The sequence below is a fragment of the Carcharodon carcharias genome, chromosome 14 (genome assembly GCF_017639515.1).
Source record: "Carcharodon carcharias isolate sCarCar2 chromosome 14, sCarCar2.pri, whole genome shotgun sequence".
Lineage (NCBI taxonomy): Eukaryota > Metazoa > Chordata > Chondrichthyes > Lamniformes > Lamnidae > Carcharodon > Carcharodon carcharias.
Genome location: NC_054480.1, coordinates 63,274,506 through 63,302,181, shown reverse-complemented (window position 1 = coordinate 63,302,181; position 27,676 = coordinate 63,274,506). Strand labels below are relative to the sequence as shown.

General features: G+C 40.6%; 1 protein-coding gene across 2 annotated transcripts; it reads right to left on the bottom strand.

The window, feature by feature from the left end:
* Positions 1-223: 223 nt before the first annotated feature.
* Positions 224-24,874, bottom strand: cdk5rap1 (CDK5 regulatory subunit associated protein 1). Of its 2 annotated transcripts, none has more exons than XM_041204912.1 (13): positions 24,561-24,874; positions 21,870-21,973; positions 19,781-19,815; positions 19,263-19,363; positions 15,954-16,164; positions 15,199-15,319; positions 13,972-14,202; positions 13,263-13,360; positions 11,108-11,163; positions 10,304-10,434; positions 9,448-9,597; positions 5,520-5,660; positions 224-3,318 (listed from the first exon to the last, which is right to left on the bottom strand). In XM_041204912.1, exons 1-13 carry the CDS (start codon positions 24,850-24,852, stop codon positions 3,205-3,207), a joined length of 1,785 nt encoding a protein of 594 aa, XP_041060846.1. In that variant the 5' UTR covers positions 24,853-24,874; the 3' UTR covers positions 224-3,204. The 2 variants fall into 2 exon arrangements, 1 of the variants encoding a protein (XP_041060846.1); XR_005945161.1 differs by lacking the exon at positions 224-3,318 and adding an exon at positions 5,820-5,890 and having other exon boundaries at positions 5,522-5,660.
* Between the last annotated feature and the right edge of the window lie 2,802 nt (positions 24,875-27,676).

Sequence of the window (27,676 nt, the reverse complement as noted above, 5' to 3'; positions counted from 1 at the left end):
TCTTTGGAACCAAGTTCAGACCTCCAGTATCTGCTATACTTTGCTTTTATTTCACCCTAACGCTATATCCTTTTTGCTATTACACCTCAGGTATAACAAACAACAGTTGTGTGCTATCGTTTGTGTAAACCTGCCACAATTGTTTGATATTAGAAAGATTATTTTTTGTTCTCAGTTCAAGAGTCAAGATATTGAGCAATGCAATCCGGAAAAAATAATCAAGTTTTGGTCAAGTTTACTTGGTGGGGGTAACCAAAGCAGGGAGTGGAGTTTTTTGATTCAATCATTTGAGGAAGGGAATTGGTACAGTCACAAATAAATTCAACAAGAACATGTTTACAATTTCATTATACACAGAACCATGCATTAGTCTTTGCCTTGGTCGCAATATAACAATGAAACTTTATAGCAGAGTCATCTATTACTGCTGATAGTTCTTGACTGGGTAGCCTTTAATCTTAATTTACTAACCCTCGCATCTAGATACGGAGATGAATCTAACCTTAGCAGTACTACAAATAAATGGAGAAGACATTAGCTGCATTTTGATAGTCAGAAAATATTTCAGAAAACTTGCAGTTTCTAAATTTCATATCTGGAACAGCAACCACTAAAAAACAGAAGAAAGTTAGTAAAAAGTTAAAAAAAATGTTCCAATGATTTCAGTTCTTCTTTTAGTGCAGTAAGATTAGTAGGATTTGTTTCTATTGAAAGTCTTCTTTCCTCAAATGAATGCCTCTCTAAATTTTTTTATTTGCAATATTGTACATCCTATTAGTAGTTTTGATCTTAATCTTCATTAGTTTCAAGCTTTAAAATAAAATCATTTCAATTCCTATTTTCAGTTTAGTTAGTAATTAGCTGTTCCAATTCTCATGCTCCTGCTGCAGAGTTTCCTTACCTCATCCTGATTCCTCAGACAAATCTCTGGCTTCCCTCCCCCATCGTGTCAACCTGCGAAATATTTGCTCCCTTGTGAACAAGGCCTTCCCCCTCCATCAATCTCAACGTGCAGGAGCACACACATATCCTGTGCTTGGCTTACCAACAGCAATGGCTTTGCCTTCACAAGGCTGTTCCTGCCCATACGATCACACACTCCCAAACCATAATGGTGTGAGCATCTTCAGATCCCAAATACCTACTGGCTCACTCTCTAAGATCCAAAACCTTACCATTTACTACACCTCCCTGGGATTCACTCCATCTGCCAATTTCCTCACTGCATACTCCACCCTCCTGTTTATCCTCAGTCACAACCCCAAAATGACTTCATTGTTGGTATTTTGATTTTTCCTCATCTGTAGAAGACACGTTTTATATTTCTATACCCTGGGTTGATCATCAGCAGCTCTGAGAGATCTTCCTCACCAGCGTGTTCTCTGCTCTTTAGTCGATGGCTTCAGATGAACTGAAGAGTTTAGAGATTCCAGGGTGGGTCACAAAGTTAAGTTCTTTTCATTATTGTTGCAAATGTTAATCAGAAGTTAACAAGCAAGTTTACTATATGATATTGTCACTACTTTTAACAAATCTGATTTGTAGTTGGCATGTTTATTTGTGCTGCCTTTCAAAGGCAGGTAAAGCACAAGCGGATTTGTAACAATTTGGTGAGATAACTGAAGTCACAGATTTCTATTTGATCCTGGCAGTGCTACATTAATAGGAATTTTGCCTACAAATTTGCATTCTAGTTTCTAGGGAGTGAGAGTTTGCTATCAGGAGCATTATGTAGAATATATGGCACAGAAACAGGCCAACCAATGCATGCTGGCATTTATGCCCTAATCAAACCTTCCCACATCTAAATGTATAATTGTAATCCTCTAACCTCTCCCATGTGCTTGTCTAGCTTTCCCTTACATGCACCCATACTCTTCATTTCAACCTCTCGCTGTGGTAGCAAATTCCACATTCTCACCATTGGATTTTAAAAAAGCTTCTTCTGAATTTCCTATTAGATTTCTTGGTGACTATCTTATACTGATGAGGGAAGTGTCTGCCAAACCCCTAAAAAATGTAATTGGTCAACTAGATCAGGCGATGGACAGGAAGATCAGTCACAGAACATGTGCATTTGAGTTGGATTCTCATATTTATTCAATGAGAGATCACCTAACCAATAATTTCAGCATTTCTCACACGGCTACAAAACAGGTTGACAGAAGCTTCAATAATAGAAGAGCTTGCAGAGCAGAGATGGAAAGATTAGAGCTTGCAAGGAAGTTAGAGCATTTTTTTTCCCCTCGGGGTGCAAGTTGAAAGCAAAGATGCTGGCATAGACCATAAGAGTATACAAGTTTTCAGAAAGAGCAGAGTTGATGACAAAGGCTTGAAAGATATTAAGGGCCCATGTAGTGATGAGACTGGGAAAATTAGAAACTTGCATCTCCAAAAGTGCACTTTCCTCCAGACTTCCGAAAGCACTACAGCCATTGAAATAATTTGTAATGCAGGGACCAACATTGTGCATATAGTAAGGTCCACAAAGTGCAAATGAGATAAATGGGCCAGACAATCTGCTTTAACAATTCTGGCTGAGACATCAATGTACAGCAGGACACAGGAAGAACTCCCTGCTCTTTGAATCGTGCCAGGGTTCTGTTAAATGCACCTCAACTCAAGAGGCAAGAGTGCTATCACTGAGCCAAGGTTGTGGTTTGGGAAATGAAGGATGAGCTTGAGGGAGGTAATAAGGTCAAGAACATTGAGACTATAATACCTATAATCAGGTGAAAACAGATCTCACAATAATTATAATTAATCAAAAGATTTCAACAAATTCAATATTTCAAAACTTGTCAGCTGTGATGAGCTTGATTGCAAAATGCCTTACCCTCAATGAAAGAAAACGATGTGCATACACGTGCAACATTACTTTTACAATTATACATCTCTAACAAAATAATTTGTCACATTTATTTTTTGCCAATGTTTTCACATTGCAATACCAACCAACCAAGTATCTGAAACTTTTAATCACATCTCAGATTTTAACTCATCGCCAGGATCTGAACTCAAAAAGACACACATGCACTGCTTCTTTGTATTTGAAATCCAAATGACATTTACTGTACTTCCTCTGTGGTGAAAGAATGCATCAGATTTCACTTTGCAATTCTCAGTAATATCCCAAGTGCAGAAGCACAAACTTGATACTTTTGCCGAATTATCTTTCGGCACAACTCCAGTCCTGGATATATGTTATTGTCCACTACTGACAGCTCGCAGCTGTTTAGCTAACAACTTTGCTGAATTGTTCAGTGTTGTATGGCAGATTGGAGTACCCTTTAAACTTTGTGAGCTGGCAGATGTTATCTGAAAATATAGGCACAAAAGTTGAATTAAATATATCCATTCATATATTTAAATATGTCATTTATTTTATTAAAAAACAATTTCAAGCTGTTTACAATAACTTACGTACCTGCAATTTTCAATGCGATGGTGGAAAGAGTAGAAAACAATATTTCAGCAGCTACATGAATCTGAGCTGCTCTCATGCACCTCCTAATGGGCTACTCAAGCACAGTACAGATAGGACCCTCAGAGCGTGTTGGGTCAAAAGCTCACAATTCCAGTCAAGTGCCATTAATTCTTACTTAAAATGGCAACATAATTGTCCTCAGAATTAATAGGCTAAGGACTTCATAAATAAAATCAACCAGGACTTCTCATTTTATAGAAGAATATTGGAGGTGGGTAAAAACTCAGCAGGTCTGTCAGCATCGGCGGAGAAAAGAGTTGACGTTTCGAGTCCTCATGACCTTTTGACAGAACTAAGTGAATCCCAGGAAGGGTTGAAATATAAGCTGGTTTAAGGTGGTGGTGGGGGGGGCAGAGAAGTAGAGGGGGGTGGTGTGGTTGTAAGCAAAAGCAGTGATAGAAGCAGATCATCCAGTGAAGCCCAACGCAAACTGGAGGAACAACACCTCATCTTCCGACTAGGCACTTTACAGCCTTCCGGACTGAATATTGAATTCAACAACTTTAGGTCTTGACCTCCTTCCTCCTTCCTCCATCCCCACCCCTCCCCCCTCTGTTTCTTCCCCCTTCCTTTTGTTTTTTTCCAATAAATTACATAGATTTTTCTTTTTCCCTCCTATTTCCATTATTTTTAAATATTTTTAAATCTTTTATGCTCCCCCCACCCCCACTAGAGCTATACCTTGAGTGCCCTACCATCCATTCTTAATGAGCACATTTGTTTAGATAATATCACCAACTTCGACACCTATGTGTTCTTTTGTTCTGCCGTCTGTGACATCTTTTGATGATCTGCTTCTATCACTGCTTTTGCCTACAACCACACCACCCCCCTCCATTTCTCTCCCCCAACACCCCCCTCCCCCCCACCACCACCACCACCACCACCTTAAACCAGCTTATATTTCAACCCTTCCTGGGATTCACTTAGTTCTGTCGAAGGGTCATGAGGACTCGAAACATCAACTCTTTTCTTCTCCGCCAATGCTGCCAGACCCGCTGAGTTTTTACCCACCTCCAATATTCTTTTGGATTTCCAGCATCCGCAGTTTGTTTTTATCTTCTCATTTTATAGTTACCCTTGTTGAAAATCACGATTGAACTGAACCTCTCCAATTAGGTTTCTGCTCCTGTCATGGCACTGAAACAACCCTCATCAAAATCAAAGTCAAAGTCATAGAGGCAGCGAGATTACAGTACAGGAAGCCTTTCGGCCCAAACAACATCCAATGTGACTGTTACAGTGGTAAACTGTTCCACCTCATTCTTCTTGACCTGCCAATAGCCTTTGACAGGTAATCACACCATCCTCCTTCAAAGGATCTCATCCTGTCATCCTGCTGGGTGGGACTGCTCTCAACTGATTGCATTCTTATCTATCTAGTCATTACAGAGAAATCACCTGCAATGGCTTCTCTTCCTAATCCTGCATCGTTACCATTGGAGTCCCCTAAGGATTTGTCCTTGGCCCTTGCTATTTTTCAACTACATGCTGCCCTGGCAACATCATTTGAAAGTGGTGATGTTAGTGGCCAATAGCTCTATGTAAGCACTTCAAAAATTCCATTGCAACTCCACAGCAAAATAAAGAATAGGGTTAACACTAACTGCTCTCACACATCACTGTGGTTGTGTTATCAATTCTACACTGGTAGACACAGTATTAGATGCACAAGTTGTTGCTACAATTTCCATACAATATGTTATATCCCCTTCTCTTCAGTCTCCAGTAACAATGTAAAAACTCTTTATCAATTACCATGTTTAAAAGGTTTCTTAGCAAGCCTCAAGAAGGTTGGCCTACAATATTCCTGCAATATTCTCTGTTGACTTAATAAAGTAAAGTTTAATGAAGAGAGACATAGGCTGCTTTCCACTATGATTTTGAAGAAAACAATCTCTGACCTGTAGAAACCATTATTGTATAACTTTTGCTTGCAATTCATACTTAGAATTTTGCAAAAATGTGACAATTTCTCAAATGTCCATTACACATTAAAAGTATTTCTGCAAAGTCTCAGTTATTCACTTACTTGCACTGATATATAGTCTCCGGGTCTGACAGGGACAAGCATTCCAGATGACGAGTCACATGGTACCTCCACATTGGGAAAAATTACTTTAATATTACCATCACTTCTTCCACACAATTCCAGCTTAGACCGCTTACTAGCCTGGTAATATACAACAAAATTAAATAATTGGTTTCTGTATTACTGGTTTTAAAACTAGAACACAAAATCTAAGGAGAGTTACAGACATAAAATACCAGTCATATATTAACAGGTTACACATTCAATAGCTAAGTTTTACATTTTCTACATCAAATTTACCTAGTTCTTCATTCTCTTATCACACATTCCATCAAAAGAGATGTTGGGAAAAGATCCCATACCACTAACTACTGAGGAAAAAAGAAAGAAAATCAGAATGGTCAAATGCTTAGGCAAACATTTAAAATGAAAAAGAAAACCTAAAATCAACACAACTGTGTAAGGATTAAGGAATAACTTCTCAAAGTACTTAGTCTATCCTGTGAATATCTTATTTATAGGGAAGGAAACACCTAAGAGTAATTTGTCATTTTTATGGAAGAATTTTCTATAAATTTATGTGACCTTTTTTTGAACACTGTCATGAAGAGATATTGAAGTCTATAATGTTACAGGAAATTAATTTTTAAATAGAGGTTTAGTGTGGTCTATGTATGTCTTAACTGGATTAAAGCCAGCTAGTCTGGGTGCTTTGATGTACAGTAGTTTTGGGATGTTAATTAGATAAAAGTAAGGAAGGTAAACTGTAAATTTGCAATTGTTAGAAGAAACCATTCATGATTGTGGGTGAAACCTTGGGCCTGGCTAGAACTCGCCAAGCAATGCGATTATTCTTTTCAGTTTACTAATAGAATTGGTGGGATGAAAGGATGTTATTAGAAGAGGTAAAATTAAAAGCCTAGTGATATGATGGAAAATTTACATTCAAAGAGAAAGATATGTATAAAGGAGATTGTGTGTAATGCACTTTAAGATTCAACAACTATGAGAAGCCTCCAGCCTGTCAGCCTCAAGGATGTCTGAAAGGATCCAGAGCTGTAAGAAACTCATTTTGAATGTGACTATCCAGGCTGTGTATTGCCAGGTGTCTCTTTAAATCTATGAGATTTACTGTTGCCTTGCAGAGGTCTAACTGAGAGTCAGATTAATTAGGGGATCTTTGTAGCTATTATAGTAGTAATTTTGTAGACATATGTATGTGTTTACAATTTTCCTGTATTAATAAATGTTTAATTTTGTTTTATAAAACCTTTTTGAGACTTGGTGGTCTTATTATCACTGAATTCAAAGTCGGCATCTCGTAACATACAAATTGCAAAAGATGGGTTATGACAGTTGCTTCATGTTTCTCTCTGGGATTTGAACAACTCAGCCTTTACCATCGGCTGTGTCATAATAAGCACATCAACTTAAACAAAGCCTCCCTAAATGTCAGTTAAGGGCAATATTCCATTAACTCTGCTTATTGCTTTACTACAAATAGCTACTCCAAAGTCACATGCAAGTCACTGTGGAGCTTTTTGGCTTTGGAAAATCACACTATCAGCTGAGGATGCAGTTTGCTGAAATACCACTGTTCTTTACATGACAAATATTATTAGAAAATAGACTGTTGAGGCTGTTCTCTTCAGCAGGCTTTACAGAGCAACCCTAAATAAATCAGTGTAAAAAAGGGGTACGTATATATGCTGACAGATCCTAGTGGGTCCATCAGCATGGGTTGCCTTAGAGCCAAAAATAACCATTTTATTTACAGTTACTGAATTTGAAAAGTATATATACTTTTAAAGTGAGTTTATGTTAAATATATCTTCTACCTGTAAACGTTTTGCTGGAAGAAGGTTTGAGATGTTGGCTAAAACCAAATTTTTTGGATTACTTTGATTGCTTTGCTGCTTTCAATTATCAGTAGGTTCTCCTGACTGGCTCTTTAGGATAAGGCTGTTTTCATATATCATTATTAATTCCTCACTTGTAGTCTTCTAGTCACTGTCCTCACTTTTGATTCATATGTTCCCTACTCCTCAGTTTTGATTCTTCCTGTTTTATGAATGTGACATTTAAACCAGTGAATAAAATCTGATAGACAAAAAGTGTACACAACTTTATCGATTACAATACTAGCAGATTCCCTATGGCAACTTGAGCAATGTGATAGAGATACCCTTCTGCTTCAGAGCATTATGCTACAGTGCACTGCTTTTACAATCTATATTATATTAGTGGATCTCTTTGATATTGCTCAGGGTAAGTCTGATGACGCACAGTTTAATAAGGAAAGGAGCATTTTGATTAATTATGAATGCTATTAATGCTGAAAATATTATTCTGCTGCTAAAGTGCAGGGATGAGAGTGGCCGAAGACAAAAAGGTTTGAAAATTTCTGACAAGAAATTACGTAATTATAGCACTTTTTATGATCTGCATGAAATGCAAATACGTCAAAAAGGTGGAATTATTAGACTTCAAGTTTTCCCTATGTTTATGTTCTATTACTGTCAAGACTGTGGGCCAATGCATTTCTATCAAATTACCAAAGTGACTTCAGCATTCAATGTAGTAAGTACATGAAATACAGGATGATGTCTATACTAACAACGGAATATAATTTTGCTGGGTTACGTACATGTGAAGCGAAGCAAAGGACTGCAACAGTGCTCTGCAAACTATTTTCCAATGAGACCCCATTTTAACTCATCACCATCTGCTCGAGGGCAATTAGGGATGCAATACAAATGCTGGCCTTGGATTGACACCCCCATCCCATGAACAAATATATAAAGAAGAACTCTTGAAAATTAACCTGGCCCCAGAAACCAGCAAAAACAAAACAGCAATAAAGCAGCATAATAACAGACAGTATATAATTAAAGTTCGTGTATCACATATATCATATCAATATGAATGTGTTTTTAAAGTACTTGTAAAAATGTTATCATTTTATGTTCCCATGTAGGTTTCAACCAAATTCTCTATATTTCTGCCAATGCAGATCCAAGTCGTGTTGGCTGAGGAGGAGCCTGATGGGGGTAATTGCAGCAAGAAGCCGAGTCCAAGCAAGATGGGGAATTCCAGGTAGTGGGGGAGGGTAGAGGGAGGAGGAGGGATGAGTAAGTGGATCTGGGTGGAGAGGGAGGGAAAGGTTGAGTGAGGGTGGGTGGGGAGAGAAAGGGCTTGAAAGGGAGAGAGGGAGAGAACACAGCCAGCTGGAATCTCCCATGCTGCTGCTCCAGCTCTTCCAGTCACAGGTTCCCTCTCTTCTGCCCTTGCTGCTCCTCCAATCATAGATTCCATCCCTCTTGTGCTCACTGCTCCTCCAGTCTCAGCTCTGGAGTCAGTTCCAGCTCTCATTCACTGACAACAGAGTTGCTTTTTTTTTCAAAACTCCCTACCTTGGACTAGCCCTGAAGGTCAGAACATATATTTAAAATGGCCAATTTCTAAGGTGCCAAAGTTGAAAATTTGCCAAATAGTAGAAATTTCTCATCCCTGTAAAGTGAAGCTGCATCCCCTTCAAAAAAGTTTAAGCTTTTTCAGTTCTGATAAAGTTATCTAGCTGAAACGTTAACTCTGTTTTTCCCTCTCAACAGATGCTGCCTGACCTGCTAAGTATTTCCAGCATTTCCTTTTTTTGTGATGCACAAATGAGTATAAAGTGGTGTGACAGACAGGAAATGCACACCAGATGCATCATTCTTAATTATGTTATTGATAGAAGTATGAAGTTGAAAAGGAGTCCATCATTAAGGTGCAAACGTTCATATGTGATCAAACCTAACATAACCAATTAGTACTAGCCAGACTATGATCTGATCTGGAACGTGTTACTTTTTCAATATTTGTTGATTAAATTTATTCCAAGTAATAAGCTCACATTTCAAACAGCTTTAAGATTCCTTCTACATACCCCTTCCACTAGCACAAGTTGCTCAGTTCCAATAAGCTCAGAGTTCAGTTTAGCTGCCTCCTCTCGGAACACAGTGATAAGTTCTTCCAAACGACGCTGCTTCACAACTGCAGGAATGCTGTCCTGTAGTCTATGATAGGAGTGTGTCTTCTAGAAAAGACCAATATTACTATGATTATTATTATTTTAGGCTTTTGTGGCTAATCACTGGCAGCAGAGAGGATCCATGGTAAATTGAGAGGTTTAGATGAAGATAAAGAATACAGTGAATAATATATCACATTAACTGCTTCCCTCAGAATAGTCCTTCGTTTTGACTGTAAATTTGACAGATGACAATATGATGGAATGGAATATGATTTATCTTTGTGAAGAGTTATTTTAACTGCCATTTGAAGCTTCTTGTAGTTTAGTAGAATAGTCTGAATTGTAAAATCAGAAAAGTAACTACTTGTGACATCTTCCTTTTCTCAGAAGTTAGTAGTTAATTTTCTCAAGTTATGACTTTCTAAATTACATGGTTTAATCACTAAGTAGCAAGTTATAAGGGCATGTTGTGCTAAGGAATGGATTGAGGTAAAAGAACGAGCAAGTTCAAGCATTTTAGAAAGAAGCCAGTTTTGGAACCTGATTTTGAAATAGGATACAGGTAATGAGTGATCCAAACAGTGTAGAAGTTACGTATCCCTAAGTTACATACTTCCTGTGAGTAGGCTATGTTAAAACAGAGATGAATAAGTAGCTTTCAAACAAAAAGAACGGTAGTAATAAGATCATGGGATCACAAAATACAAAGCTATGCCAACTCCATCTCTTTCAAATATATCAAGCAAGTTGATTACTCTGGGTAGCTCACCTTTCTCATACTGTAGGCAAAAAGATATCCCACGTTATATTGGACCTGTCTTAGAAGAGAAATGGTCTGCAGATGATCATCCTCAGTCTCCTCACAAAATCCAGCAATGAAGTCACTACTTAAGCTTACACCTGTTTTCATAAAGACATTTATAGAAAAAAGTAATTGACATGTTAACACAGTAAATTAGCTACAATAAATTAAAAAGCAAGCGGCCTCAGAATTGAGTAGTAGTGCACCTGCAGATGGCTGCAGAACTGTAACATTATACAAACAACTGGCTTCAATGGGATCAGACCCAACACCCGCCCATGACTTAACTACTTTACAGCCCATCATCACTCAGACAGTATTTGGACCGAATCCTGCCCACTCCACTAATTCAAATCTCAGCTCTTAAACTCTACAGTGTTTGACACCTGAGCTCAACAATTCTTCACATTTGATAGCAGTCTACAAATAATAAACAATAGCCTCTAAGGCAACCATAAATTCAACTACCATCTTTAACACAAAACTAATGTATCGTAACTAACCATCATACCACAAAAGCCTGCCCGCGACCATCAGACAAATTCTAACTTAACCTTATTTTTTTAAAAACAAATTATGTGATCTGCAGTCACATAAAATTAAAACAATTTCCACTTTGAAATACAATGGGACTTTGCTTCCGTCATGCACACTGACATGTCTCTGCTTTCAGCAAAAGAAAATAAAGAGATTTTAATGTACAAACCAATTCCAATAACACCACACAATCGAGCAAGCATTATTCTTAGAAAATCATGAAAGTGAAGTTACCTGGGATGATCCTGCGTATATGTTCAACGAGTTCTAAGTATGCTTCTCTAGTATACCTATGATGAAAACAGACAATTAAGGAACACAAACTATCAACAAAACTAGCATTCAGCACCTTTAAATGCCGGAAAGGAACTTTAGATAGACAAAAATCCATAGATTAGAAGAATAGGTGACTGCAGGTATGATCAAACATCTAGGATGGAATTTAATTCCCTCTGCCGTGGCAACACTGGTGGCAGGGGTAGCATTCAATTAGGCAGGAGGGTAGTGGGTGGGGAGACCACCACTTTGCCACCTTCACCCTGATTAAGTCTGGACGTAGCGGGAGGCCAGAAGATGGTCTTCCCACCCCGCCACCAATTGAGGCCCTTAATTGCCACTTCCATTAACCCACCGGCAGGCAGGGAGCTTGCCATGCAGAGAACACAACAAACAAACCTGTGCGGGGTTGCTTGTGAGCTCCCAGGGGAGGTCCCTCATTCAAAGGCACTCAGTGCCTGATCAACGAGCATTAGGAAGGGAGGGGCCAGCTGAGAGCCACCCCCCTGACCTTGCTGACAAGCCCTCACCTCCTCCTCTGTGAACCCCACCCTATGACCTCCTTCATCCATTTACCTGTGGCCTAGGATCCAGGGATGACCTGGGGCTCCCACTGGCTCTCCGGCTGGTGGGAGAGACCCATGTTGCCTCCATTAAATCCAGCCCCTGATTCGGAGCAGGTGGAAGAGGAGGTTTTTGAAGATGGGAAGAGATATTATAAGCTGAAGGAATCAGGCAGACTTCCAGAGAGTAGTTCCTCTGTCATAGAATGTGACATGGGGGATATAACAGAGGCCAAAGATAGAAGAACAGAGGGCACGTGTTGGTAGATATGGTTGAAGGCAATGGTGAGCCACCTTCTTGGAACTGCTGCTGTTCACAAAAGTCCCACAGTGCTGTTACGTAGGGAATTCCAGGATTTTGATTTAGTGACACTGAAGGAACAGTGATACATTTCCAAGCTCTTGGAGGTGAACTTCTAGGTGGTGGTGTTCCCATGAGTCTGCTGTCCTTACTCCAGGTAGTAGAGGTTGCTGGTTTGGGAGGTGTCACCAAAAATGCCTTGGTGAGTTGCTGCAGTGCATCTTCCAGATGGTACCCACTGCAATCACAATGCGTCAGTGGAAGAAATTAACATGTAAAGTTATGGATGGGGCGTCTCCACAATGAGCTGCTTTGTCCTGGATGGTGTCAAATTCTGTTGTGGAACTGCACTCACTCAAGCAAGTAGGGCATACTTGATCACACTCGTAGCTTGCACTTCATTGAAGGTGGAAAGACAGTGGAGAGGCAGGAGAATTGCAGAATTCCCAACCTCTTACCTGCTTTTGTAGCCACACTATTTGAGAGGTTGGTCCAGTTAAGTTTCTGGTCAATGTTAATGCCCAAGAAGTGATTTCGGGGGGGTGGGGCTGGTGGCGGTGATGGTGTAGTGATATTGTTGCTGGGGTAACGCTCTGGGGACCTGGATTCAAATCCTGCTACGGCAGATGGTGGAATTTGAATTCAATAAAAATCCGGAATTAAAAGTCTAATGATTACCATGAAATTGTAACATTGTCAAATGTTACAAAAACCCACTGGTTCACTAATGTCCTTTAGGGAAGAAAATCTGCCATCCTTACCTGTCTGGTCTACATATGACTCTAGACCCACAGCAATGTGGTTGACTCTTAAATGCTCTCTGAACTAGGGCAACTAGGGATGGTAATAAATGCTGTCCTGGCCAGGGACACGCACGAACCCATGAACAAAGAAAAAAGGATGTTGCTGGTGGATGATTCAGTGATGGTAATGCCATTGACTATCAAGAGGAGACGGTCAAGCCTCTCTCTTGCTGGAGGTGAACAAGTAGCCAGGTAGTGCAAGTAGAATATAAAATGGCTGTAATCTGTAACATACCTACCCAAGAATGTATCCTTAAATTGTAATAATGCTACTAATATTGAGAATAAACATCAGCACAGACTACTTAGCTGAATGGACTGTTTCTTTGCTGTATATTCTATGTAATTTCCGAATCAATAATAGTATGAATTTTATAGTATGAATGGCTCCTTCTGTGCTGTAATGACTCTATTAAACAGAGGACTATTGGTAGAAAATTGTTTACCCTCGTCTCATAGCTTTAAGGACAGCAGTGCTCCCACTCTGCGCTGGCAAATGGATCTGTTTGCAAATGTTGGTTCTCTCCTGGATAAGCTGTAAAACCTTTGAAAGTGGAAATGAAGAAGGGAAATAAATCAAAACGACAGTGCACTCAGTAACAAATTTTGAACTAAAAGAAAAAAGCAAAGACTTCAAACAAGCAGTAATCTGCAGTTGGATATAAATAGTAGATTCATAGAACTGTTTCTATAAATGACATAATGCTGCACAAATTTCACTTTCTAAATTTATTACTAGAAATAGAAAGCAAAATATGAAGAGTAATTGGAATAAAATATAAACAAAATGCAATCAGATTCTCCCAGCTTCTAACAGTCTGTCTAATGCTGCAATTGTGAACATTTTGTGGAGGTGGACCACATGGTAGATATTTCAAGATTTATCTGCTCGATATTTCCAACTGAATTTATCAATCTTATAATTTTAAAAATTTAATTTTGTCGTGGACCTGTTTCCCTTGGCTTCATGGAACATTGCTTCCACAGAGCTTCCAGTATCGACAGCTTCTTCAAAATTAAATCACTTAAGAGCATTGCTTTGTTGATGCACTGTTGTAAAATTTACTTATGCATGCAGAACTGCAGGAAGGACCAGTATACTTATGGAAACTTTGATACTTTCACTTGAACAGTGCAAACTGAACAGCATTTTACCTCATCTGGGAAATCCTTGGGGTGAGGAGAAGTGAAACGGATTCTCATCTCAGGATCGATTCTCGAGACCTGGTCTAGCAAATCAGCAAAACGCAAGCCTCCACCTTTATTCCTGTATATGGTACTAAAACCACGGCTCAGATGTGTAGGTTCCTTCATGTGAAACGTAACCTCCGATGTATCACAGTAACTGTTGACATTCTGCCCAAGCAACATAACCTCCTTTACTCCCTGAAATTAAAGGCAAAATTTAATTTAGTCAGACTCAGGATAATATTCAGCACAAACTAATAACGGCGAATCCTCCTACAATGCGAATGGCTCCTAGAAGTCCCTTTAGATGATCATCTCTCTTCAAAAGGATTGGCCAGTCTTCCATGTCTCACGAAAGCCATTTTATAATTGGCTACCTAGAGCTGGGACATGCAAAGCGTCAGAAGATTCTGCAAACGTCAGACTGAGAATTCACTGTGTACAGAATTTAGCACATGAAGTGGATTCCCATCTGTGAATATTCATTGGGTTAACTCCTAGTGCCAACTTATCTGATTTTTTTTCTTTCAAGAGAATTCCATGCCAATTATATTTATGGATTTGCTTAAGAGAACCAAGCATCATGAGTACAGTCATGAATTTCACAGAAAAATTTCTCAGCTGTTTCTTATTCATCTAATAATTTTTCTATATTCATTAATTTAAATTATGCATGCTCCATTTAAAAGTAGAGTCAGGTTATGTTACTGCAGACGTTCGGATTCCACATAACATGCATTATCCAAGACAAAAATTTCAATACTTTTATAATAAATAATTTTTAGCAGTCATTACTCCTTCTTTAATGCTCCCACGTGTGTATTATTTGTCAACTAAAAAGGTCAGCAAGGTAAAACAGCTTCAATATTTCTGACAATCTGTCCATGTCAATGAACATGGTAAGTACGCTACTGGTCAGAAATGTTTCTAGGATGATATAACACTATATATCTGTTTATTTCAATGGAATTGTCTGGGAAACCTAAACAGTGACTTCACAGCAGCTGAGTGGACAAATGGTCTGATCTGATAAGTTGCTTTAAAACTACTTCAAAAAAGTCAAGAACTATTTTTCTCAGCTTCACTTTTAAAAGGCCATCTATATACACATATAATATATTCAACTTTCCTACACTTTCCTTCCGTTTTAATGTCAATGCTTTATATGTCTTAAGCCTTCAAAACTGGAGTTACCTGATCTGAAAGCATTCTGATTTCTTGTACAATGGAAGAAATTGGTCTACTTCGCTCCCGTCCACGGGTAAAAGGAACAATACAATAGCTACACATGTTGTTGCATCCCCGCATGACAGATCTAGAGCAAGAGAAATACTTTCTTTTATATAGAGTCTGTTCAGTCTTACCCAAGCCAAGATAATTCACCCTTAGTCATTAATCCTCGAGAACAGCAACAATAACCACACACCTATTTAACAACATACTCTACTGCTGAATATTCAAACTACATTTAATAGAATGAAAAGTACACAAGCACTGAAAAATTAATCTTCACTATGGTTCGACACAAAGCAGTGATATACAGAGCTCACTTTTGAGGTTAATCACATTTCTCAGCCACTCCATGATGATAGAATAGCAGGCATAAACTAGACACTCCCTTATAAGAGAGGGAGGGAGACAAATCATGGAGACATTCTTCTGTAAGTCCTAGTGGGAGTGCTACCAACTGAGCCATGACTGACATTATCGGATTCAGTTATGGATATATAACTTCAAAGATGGCAAATTTATGATCTTATCTGTTCCAACTGAGATTTCCGAAGTGAAGGTACAGTGCTTTCCCTACAGTTCCCCTAGGTCTTTGTTTACCTCTTAATGGGCTGATTGGAAATGAGTGGAGGCTGAGGTCTATGAACAGCATGTCCTTTGACTGGGACATTACTACTTCCATCCCAAAGTATAAATTAGTAAATAGAGATTACACTTACACAAATGCAGACTTTGTCTCGGAGTTGACCTGAACTGGCATGACATCTGCATAGGTCTCATCCAGTGACAACAATAGATTCACAGCCTTTTGGCCTGTTTCAGCCACCATCAAGAGTCTAGGAAGGTCACGGTAAGAATCTGGTCCAGCAAGTACATCAACAAGTTTCTCTTTTTCCAGGATCTCCTCTTTCAGTCTCTCAGCCATACATCCTATTGCCAAATTACAGCAATAGTATTAGACCACTCCATTTCAGCTCTCGGACAATTAAAAAAATGAACCATCCACGTCAATATGCAAATGTATCTCTTCATTTCTAAGTTATAAATTGTTTTCATCAGAATGGATATGCTTTAAACAAACAGGGGAATGAAATGTTTTACATAATAATGTGCACTATTGGATGTTTCAGCAGTCAGGTATATTCTGATTCAACTACTGAAGATCACAAGTGTAAGCAAATGCTTTGCATTTTTCCATTACAATGCCTTGAAGTTAAAGAAAATTAAATGGTGATTTTTTGACAGAACTATGATCTCTTCTGTTTTTATATTAAGATATCACTATATGATCACTTTTAAACAATCAATTGCATAAAAGTTTAAACACAGTAAAAGTTTATACTGGGCCTATACTTGAATAAACAGTAGACCTGGCTGCATTCAAATTATATACTTTATTACTGTTGTATCCTGCGAAAATAATGCAGCCACAAACCTCAGATAAAGTTAATAAACAGTATGAAAAAGAACCAGTGTCTTTGAAAATATATATTATTCATGTTTTATTCCACCCATTTTATATATTAAATTCAGTCTATTTGGTCTTGTTGCATTGAAAACCCTGCCAACAATATCCCTTTATAAAATATGTTCACATTAGCAGAATAACTGTTAACACATAGCACCATTTATAAGTTTTTCAATGTTACAATTTTCCAGCAACAATGTAGAACATTTAGTGTGACACAAGTGTTGCTATTTTATAGTGAGAATATGGATTTTAAAAACTGCTTTGAGTCTACATGCAGTTGCAGGTCGTTGTGGCTCTGCAAAGCAGTTCCTCCCCAGCTTTGATTCTCCAGCATGATGAATTTCTGATTTGCAAGATAGTTAGTTGCTTTACTTTTTAAAATCCCCAACTTTTTAAATTTATACTTTAACTGCATAAATATTCCTAACCTTTCTTATTTTTCCTCTCCATGAGATTTTAGCCCCAATATTTATTAACTTGGTCATCTGCATATTTATTAACTTGGTCATCTGCGTGGATATCCATTTATTTTGTGCCCCAAAACATCCCAATTGTATTGTGCCTCTCAAGCCTCTCAGATGTTCCCTTAAGAGTTGAATATTCATAAGGGACAGACAGGCATAGACTCAAATGTTTGAAATAAAACCTCTCAAAGCTCCCTTATGTTAACAGGATCCAAATTGATTAGTGAAGCTGAAACCAAGACACAGAGCTTTTCTCTGTCAAGAGTTTATTGACTTAAAAACAAAAAACTGCAGATGCTGGAAATCTAAAACAAAAACAGAATTACCTGGAAAAACTCAGCAGGTCTGGCAGCATCGGCGGAGAAGAAAAGAGTTGACGTTTCGAGTCCTCATGACCCTTCGGTTCTGTCGAAGGGTCATGAGGACTCGAAACGTCAAATCTTTTCTTCTCCGCCGATGCTGCCAGACCTGCTGAGTTTTTCCAGGTAATTCTGTTTGAGTTTATTGACTTGTTCAGTCTCACAGCATTCCTCCCATTACACCCAGTGTGTCAGCTATATGTGCTCAAGACAACTAATATCCATCACCTGTGTCTGCAAACCTGAACAATGACGTTAACAAACTTTAAAGTAATTAACAAGACATTCACACCACACTGATGACTGACTGCCAAATCAGTTATCAGTCTGTTGTGGACTGGTATTTTTCTCTCATGTCTCTTCTAAATGAGGAGACTGCCCTATGGGCTAGTTGGCTGTGAGGGCCAGCTTGATAACTACTGTTTCCATTGGTCCTGGCATGAACATTTGCCATCACCTTCTCGACTGATTTTGCTCCCCACTCACATTTTCCATCCCACTGTCTGAATAGCACGCCATACAGATCAGATAATCTGAAGCTTGCAAAAGCTCCATGGAGTGGTAGAAATGTGCAGCCATAGGGGTGATTATAATAGACAGCTGGGCAATGAGGAAATTCTATTGAACTACTTTTAAAAAATATTCATTCATGGGATGTGGGCGTCACTGGCAAAGTCAGCATTCACTCCCCATCCCTAATTGCCCTTGACAAGGTGGTGGTGAGCTACCTTCTTGAACCACTGCAGTCCATGGGTTGTAGGTACACCCACAGTGTTGTTAGGGAGGGAGTTCCAGGATTTTGACCCAGCGACAGTGAAGGAACGGCGATATATTTCCAAGTCAGGATGGCGAATGGCTTGCAGAGGAACTTCCAGGTAGTGGTGTTCCCATGCATCCGCTGCCCTTGTCCTTCTAGATGGTAGTGGTTGTGGGTTTGGAAGGTGCTGTCTAAGGAGGTATGGTGAGTTCCTGCAGTGCACCTTGTAGATGGTAGACACTGCTGCCACTGTGCGTTGGTGGTGGAGGGAGTGAATGTTTATGTATGTGGTGCCAATCAAGCGGGCTACTTTGTCCTGGACGGTGTCAAGCTTCTTGAGTGTTGTTGGAGCTGCACTCATCCAGGCAAGTGGGGAGTATTCCATCACACCCCTGTCTTGTGCCTTGTAGATGGTGGACAGGCTTTGGGGAGTCAGGAGGTGAGTTACTCACTGCAGGATTCCTAGCCTCTGACCTGCTGTTGTAGCCACAGCATTTAATTGGCCAGTCCAGTTCAGTTTCTGGTCAATGGTAAACCCTAGGATGTTGATGCTGGGGGATCCATATAATGAACACATTACATATATAAATTTATATGTAAGTTACCCCTATTGAACCATCATCCTGCCTCTTTCAATACTTCTTCTAACATTTGATATAAATGCAGTGCTTTGCTTTCACCTAGACAACTCACATGGAAAAGCTATCCATTTTCTTAAAACAAAGAGTCCCATACAAATACAACCTCTATGACTGATCCGTTTGGACAAGGTGTAGGAGAATGGCACCAAGTCATAATGCTCATTCGGAAAGCTGGTGCAGACACGATGGGCTGAATGGCCTCCTTCTGCGTTGTAAAAATTATGAGATTCTGTAGAAAGGACTTGATGACATTCCCACAGATACAAATGGGATAGATAGATTATCTCCATGGTTACCCATATGCTTGCATCAAAAACATTAGATTATCTAACGTACCTAAAATTCCTATTTTAAGTGGAACTTGAGACTTTGTCCGCTTGGATTTCAGTGAAGCAAGCTGTTTCAGCCTGTTCCAGATGGTCTGCTCTGCCTTCTCCCTGAAATTAAAATTTTTTTAAAAAAACATTCACAGCTTTTTAAACATTCACACCTTATGCCTAACTAAACTTGTAGTTTTTCCCATATTTGCCTTACTATGATTTCCCTCCCTCATTCAATATTTAGGTAGCAGATAATTAAGCTGTCATTGGTTTCCTTTTAGTTGGATGATCAATTTAAGGAAGAACTCCATTTGTATGCACACTGGCAAGCACAGCCTTATTTTTCACTGCAAGATCAGCATGGAGAGGTTGGGGGTCTGATTTGTAACTGATGTCCTCAAGACTGTGCCAGAAACTGTTGCCCTTGCAAACTCTGCCTTGCAGTTCATTTGAATGAATTAAGTTAGGTTTGGAACCTGCAAAAACTCACTGCAGAAATAAAAAAAACAGAAAAATCATAGAAAAAGATGTTACCTGATTGAACAAGTTACTAGTAAAATCACATCGGCCTGCATCAAAAGAAATACAAGTCAGAGTGTTGATCTAATGATCTCCTGAGAAGTAATGCATAGAAATCTAAAGAAATATATATGAGTGTACTTTATTCAATTACATACAAAGTGTTGCAGCCATTTCCTGAAGCAATGAGACAACGAAAAGAATTGATTATTGTCGAACATACACATTCAAACCCAGACATGGTTCATGGCATTGCAACACACACACTAGCCTTTTACTGTGTCAAACACATACAGGTGAACTGAATGGTTTTATTCTGGTGTTGGTGAGAATTTACTCCCTTGTTGCTGATAAGGTTATTCAATGATTCATGGCAGGAACATCATGATCTTGGATTTTAAACGTCACTGAACAATCTATTATATGGCATATTGTGATACTGAAATTAACCTGACATGTTTCTCTCTCATGTATAAAAGGAAACTAAAGAGTCAATAAAACTTTTAGAGGGTTCTGCAAATACTTATTAACCAAAAAGTGCTTATAAGCTGAGGGCTTAGAAATCCTGACAATATTATGTTGTCAAATCAAAACGTTAAGTTTAACACAGAATTACTCTATTAGTACTGAGCAGCAAGATGAAAGGAAGAGTTTGGGGGAGGGCCAAGGTGTAATCGAAGAGAAGAACTTTAAGTTTAGAAAGCAGAAGACAGTTAACAAAGCAGAGATGCTACGTTCCAGAGAGCCAAGGTACAGGATCGGAAAGAGCATCAACTGATTGCAGAGTAAGGGGAAGAGAAGCAAGCAGAAAATACTGGAAATGTAGACGACGCATGCTGGAATGGGTTAGGTTAGGTGGGGCAAAGCTATGTAGGACAAGGATGTCAAATATCAATCTTCTGGGACATAGGAAGTAAATAAAGTTTACTGAGGTTGGAGACAATGGGAATGGAGTATTTTGTGCAGCTGGCAATGCAGTCAGTGGCATTTTGGACAAACTGAAATTTATGGGGGTGTGGAAGTAGGAAAACTGGCAAGCAGACCATTGGAGAAGTGAAGCCTCAATACATCTGTACAGATCAATAATGTGTGAATAATCAGGTAACTTTCAAGGTACAATTCAGAGTTTCTTCCAACTCTTCTTACTCATGTTAACTGCAAAAAAAACAATATGCAGCCATATTTGCTATGCTCTGTCATGTGAAATTCTGTTGTGTCATCCTTTCAGCTATTAACTGGAAGTCCAAACTTCTTTTTTAAAGTTATCAGTCTCTACCGGGATCGTAACACTCTGTCACCTGACATTTCCAAACAGCGTCCAGACATTTAATAAGCCTTTTGCTCTTGGCCAACCTCTTTTTACGTCAATAGTTCCCTATTCCTTTCAATCGCTCAATTCAATAGACCGATTAAGATCAATGCAAAACTCTCTGGATATTGCTGCACTGCCTCAGCTTGCTAAAATTGCACATTTCAACCCTCATTGGCAGCCATGTAACCTGTCCATTGCTCATGTACCTCAATTGTTTTGTGAAAAACGCACACTACCAGCTAAACAAAACCAAGTTCTTCACTACGCATCCTCTGTGTCACTAGATTCCCTAAGAAAATTGAACACAGTTGGACAACTGTTCTTCTGAAGGCTGGCCCTGCTTTCACAGCGCTTTACAGTGATACTACACTACAAATGCATTGTAATTTAGAGACACTTAGGCAGAACAGGAACAGTGAAAGTAATCAATGGTGGACTACTTTTCTTGTTTCATTAAGCAAGAGGCCCTTCAGCTTCCAGGTCCCTAGAAACCCGACAATTGAACTAAATTTTGATAAGCATAGTCACAGTCTGACTGATACGTGACTCCTGTTTAACAGCAACATTGATTTTCTTTGCTCAATTACGAACAGACACCAAATAGTGGTCTAAAGAGTGACAACCATATTCATATCCACTGCTGTAACTTTTAAAACAACTCAATATTATGTGGCTCAATAGCTGAAAAGCATCAATTCATCACATCTGTGGTTGATTCGGCACATGGCAAATGTATTGAACAACACTGGTCTAATGTAATAGCTGTAAGTCAACAATATTGATATAATTTACCTCTGTGCAGCTGCTGGCTTTCAAATAACCATTTTTCTGGAGGATGGACCAAGCAATTTCTGTGTCATTAACATTCATTTGGCACCCATAGGTTTCAAAATACACTAAAAATGACAAAAATGAAACATTAAATTGCTGAAAATAACCTTCCATGACAATTCTACTTTTCATTGTAAACAAGTCATATATATTGTCTGTTGTCGAAGGGATAGTTTCATTAGACTGTTCCAACACTTAGGATTTGAAAATATTAAAATTAGAAAAACTAATACTGGCCAAAATTACCAGAAACAGTCGATTTCCTTCTTCCTGCACCCCTAAAGATGCACAAATTAATAAACTCAATCTTAAGTAGAGCCAGAAATCTGAAGATATTGTTTAGCCAAGCATAAAACCGATGTTTTCAGGTCTAAGAAACAAGACTTTGACTGTATGATGATAGTAAAACAATGGTGTGGACTTTTCAATTGGGCCCCAAGTTAGACAGTCACTATTAGTATGCAGGTTAACGAACTTACATATCATGGGCAAGCTCCAGCCCATACTGGTCTTGGCATTAGGAGCACACCAAAAAGGAGTGCGAAAACTGTGCAAAAGTAACCCTTGACAGCTGAGGGAGGGTTGGAGGTGTGTTTGAAGTGACGTTGCCACTTGAAGGCAAACAGTTGTATATGACAAGAAATATATTCACAGCCATTTAAAAAAAACTGTGATTTCAGCTTTTATGAATGTTCGGCAAAACTATGTGGTTGCCACAAGAAATCTGAAGGCAAGAATCATATCATAGAATGGTTAAAGCACAGAAGGCCATTCAGCCCACTGTATCTGTCAGCTCTCTGCAAGAGCAATTCATCTTGTCCCACTGCCCCACATTCTCCCTGTAGTCCTGCAAATCAAAAATAAAAAATGCTAGAAAAGCTCAGCAGGTCGAACAGCATCTGTGGAGACAAATAGTTAACGTTTTGAGTCCGTACGACTTTTCTTCAGCTCTGAAGGACTCAAAAAGTTAACTGTCTTTCTCTCCACAAGTGCTGTTAGACCTGCTGAGTTTTTCCAGCATTTTCTATTTTTGTTTCAGATTTCCAGCATCTGCAGTATTTTGCTTTTATCCTGCAAATCAAATCTGTGCCCAAGTGACGGAATGGCACAACACTTTAACCATCTAATGGTTAACAAAGTTAAGGTGACACAGTTTGAGGTATTCATGAGGTTAGACAAGACTGCTCTGTAGCATAGCAGGAGACAGAGATAGGGACTTAACAGGATTATAACGTCTTAGAGATCTACAGCACATAAAAAGGCCCTTCAGCCCATCAAGTCTGCACCAGTCAAATGAGTACCTAACTATTCTACTCCCATTTTCCAGCACTAGGCCCATAGCCTTGTATGTCATGGCATCGCAAGTGCACATCTAAATACTTCTTACTGCCACAAGTTGTGCCAGCAGCTTGATCCATGTTAACCTCAGGCATTCTAAGAGCAGTTCTTCATAGGAATATAGGAAACGAGCAGAAATAGGCCATTCACTTCCTCAAGCTTGTTCCCTCATTTAGCTGGATAATGACCGATCTATCTCAACTCAATTTTCCTGCACTATTTCCACATCCCTTGATATCTTCAATAATTAGAAAATCTATCTATCTGTCTTGAATATATTTAATGATAGCCTCCACAGCCATCTGGGTAGGGAACTCTAAAGATTCACCATCCTCTAAATGAAGGAATTTCTCATTTTCTCAATCCTAAATGTCCTACCTTTTATTCTGAGACTGTGTCCCCTGGTTCTATTGTGAAAAACCCTGAAATAAATTGTACTCCTGATGGAAATAAGAGATTTCAAAAATTGGCAAACCTACAAAAGAATTTTGATGAAATTGGACAAGTTAGCACTCCCCTTATCTAAACCCTCTGCAGAATCACAGAGCTTATTGCATCGCCATATGTAGTGTGCCAGACAAGATGCACCCGCATCATTGTAAAGTCACTCACAATGCAATTAAGATAAAAACAAAAAAAACTGCGGATGCTGGAAATCCAAAACAAAAACAGAATTACCTGGAAAAACTCAGGTCTGGCAGCATCGGCGAAGAAGAGTTGACGTTTCGAGTCCTCATGACCCTTCGACAGAACTTCTGTCGAAGGGTCATGAGGACTTGAAACGTCAACTCTTTTCTTCTCCGCCGATGCTGCCAGACCTGCTGAGTTTTTCCAGGTAATTCTGTTTTTGTTTCACAATGCAATTAAGTCAGATGCGTTCTCAATAACCTTTAAAATGTATTCCTTCTCATTGAAATCGGCACTGTACTTCCTGCAAACGTGAACACATTTTATGGCACCAAAATGTTCACAATTGAAAGTTAAACTTCCACAGTTGCATAAGACCTATTGTGCCTCATGTGCATAAGACCTATTGTGCCTCATGTGCATAAATGGTCATTAATTTACTTCTTTAAGGAGGGACTCAGAAAACTCTCAGCCTTGTTTACATCAGGCTTTTAACGCTCTGACGTTAGCTAATGAATGTAGCGGTAAAATTTGGTTGAAGCATGTGAGCAGCGCAAAATCGGCGTCAATTGTAAGGAAATTCCGGGTTTGGACACATTGGAACCGCCAGTGAGTTGCGCCAATTTTGCAGCCGCTGATTGAAGGGTCTCTGCTCCCGTGTGGGGGCTGCTACGGGCGGGGACCCACCTCTCCTCCCGCCATCTGACACTCCAGCCCCGCTGAGGTAGGGCGGCGGCGCCTCCTCCTCGGCCGCTCCATCTTCGGGCGCCCTCCGGATGAACTCCCGGAGAGACGGTCCGGTATCGGCTTTCCTGCCGCCAGATGTCAGTATGTTGCCGCTAGGATGTGGCTCCAGCCTATACTGTCTATGTCTGACCACTGTCCCGGGCACTGAAGCACACAAGCCGGCCTCAAACTGCTCACGAAGCCGGGACACGCTGACATTTAACAGCTTGTTCACAGCCCGAAATGTCCTCATATCGAGCGCAGTAGGCAGCGCCACTGCGCATGACACGAAGCCCCGGGGCGCATGTCATCACGGGAGTTGGCAATGGGTCAAGATTACATTGGTGGAGACCTGCGTTCCCGCATGCGTGAAAGAGGAGTCAGGGCAATGTTCTGCCAAAAAAACAAAGAACTGCGGATGCTGGAAATCCAAAACAAGGGGGAGGGGCGAGGGGAAAGGGGAAAGGAGGGGGAGGGGGAAGGGAGGAAGGGGGAGGGAGGAAGAGGAGGGGAAAGGAGGGGGAGGGGGAAGGGAGGAAGGGGGAGGGAGGAAGAGGAGGGGAAAGGGGAGGGGGGAAAGGGGGGAAGAGGGGAAAGGGGAGGGGGGAAGGGAGGGGTATAGGGGGGAAAGGAGGGGGAGAGGGGCGAAGGGAAAGGGGGGAGGGGAAAGGTGGGGGGGAGGGGGTGAGTGGGTGGGGGAAGGAGGGTGTAGGGGAAGGGGGTAAAGGGGAAGGGAAGGAAGGGGAGAGGGGGAAGGGAATGTGGGGGAGGGGGAACAAGCAAGCAGTGATAGGAGCAGATAATCAAAAGATGTCACAGGCAAAAGAACAAGGAGGTGTTGAAGGTGGTAATATTATCTAAACAATTGTGCTGATTAAGAATGGATGGCAGGACACCCAAGGTACAGCTCCAGTGGAGTGGGGTGGAAAGACTAACAGTGCATAAAAGGTATAAATTTAAAAATAATGGAAATAGGTGGGAAAAGAAAAAATCTATATAAATTATTGGAAAAAACAAAAAGAAGGGGGAAGAAACGGAAAGGGGGTGGGGATGGAGGAGGGAGTTCAAGATCTAAAGTTATTGAATTCAGCATTAAGTCGGGAAGGCTGTAAAGTGCCTAGTCGGAAGATGAGGTGCTGTTCCTCCAGTTTGCTTTGGCCATCACTGGAATAATGCAGCAATCCAAGGACAGACATGTGGGCAAGAGACCAGAGCAGAGTGTTAAAATGGCAAGCGGCAGGGAGGTTTGGGTCTTGCGGACAGACCGCTGGTGTTCTGCAAAGCGGTCGCCCGGTTTACGTCCGGTCTCTCCAATGTAGAGGAGACCGCATTGGGAGCAACGAATGCAGTAGACTAAGTTAGGGGAAATGCAAGTGAAATGCTGTTTCACTTGAAAGGAGTATTTAGGCCCTTGGACGGTGAGGAGAGAGGAAGTGAAGGGGCAGGTGTTGCATCTTTTGCGTGGGCATGGGGAGGTGCCATAGGTGGGGAATGACGAGTAGGGTGTGATGGAGGAGTGGACCAGGGTGTCCCGGAGGGAACGATCCCTACGGAATGCCGCCGGAGGGGTGAAGGGAAGATGTGTTTGGTGGTGGCATCATGCTGGAGTTGGCGGAAATGGCGGAGGATGATCCTTTGAATGCGGAGGCTGGTGGGGTGATAAGTGAGGACAAGGGGGACCTTATATTTCTGGGAGGGAGGAGAAGGCGTGAGGGCGGATGCGCGGCAGATGGGCCGGACAAGGTTGAGGGCCCTGTCAACGACCGTGGGTGGAAAACCTCGGTTAAGGAAGAAGGGGGACATGTCAGAGGAACTGTTTTTGAAGGTAGCATCATCAGAACAGATGTGACGGAAGCGAAGGAACTGAGAGAATGGGATGGAGTACTTACAGGAAGCGGGGTGTGAGGAGCTGTAGTCGAGGTAGCTGTGGGAGTCAGTAGGCTTGTAATGGATATTGGTGGACAGTCTATCACCAGAGATTGAGACAGAGAGGTCAAGGAAGGGAAGGGAAGTGTCAGAGATGGACCACGTGAAAATGATGGAGGGGTGGAGATTGGAAGCAAAATTAATAAATTTTTCCAGGTCCCAACGGGAGCATGAAGCAGCATCGAAGTAATCATCGATGTACCGGAGAAAGAGTTGTGGGAGGGGGCCAAAGTAGGACTGGAACAAGGAATGTTCCACATACCCCATAAAGAGACAGGCATAGCTGGGGCCCATTTCCACCAACTCCAGCATGATGCCACCACCAAACACATTTTCCCTTCACCGCCCCCCCCACCAGGCAGCATTCTGTAGGGATCGTTCCCTCCGGGACACACTGGTCCACTCCTCCATCACTCCCTACTCCTCAACCCCTACCTATGGCATCTCCCCATGCCCACGCAAAAGATGCAACACCTGCCCCTTCACTTCCTCTCTCCTCACCGTCCAAGGGCCCAAACACTCCTTTCAAGTGAAACAGCATTTCACTTGCATTTCCCCTAACTTAGTCTACTGCATCGTTGCTCCCAATGCGGTCTCCTCTACATTGGAGAGACCAAACGTAAACTGGGCGATCGCTTTGCAGAACACCTGCGGTCTGTCCGCAAGAAAGACCCAAACCTCCCTGCTGCTTGCCATTTTAACACTCCACCCTGCTCTCTTGCCCACATGTCTGTCCTTGGCTTGCTGCATTGTTCCAGTGATGCCCAACACAAACTGGAGGAACAGCACCTCATCTTCCGACTCGGTACTTTACAGCTTTCCGGACTGAATATTGGATTCAACAACTTTAGATCTTGAACTCCCTCCTCCATCCCCACCCCCTTTCCGTTTTTCCCCCTTCCTTTTGTTTTTTCCAATAATTTATATAGATTTTTCTTTTCCCACCTATTTCCATTATTTTTAAAACTACCTTTTATGCCCTGTTAGTCTTTCCACCCCACCCCCACTAGGGCTGTACCTTGGGTGTCCTGCCATCCATTCTTAATTAGCACATTCGTTTAGATAATATCACCACCTTCAACACCTCCTTGTTCTTTTGTCTGTGACATCTTTTGATTATCTGCTCCTATCACTGCTTGCTTGTCCCTAAA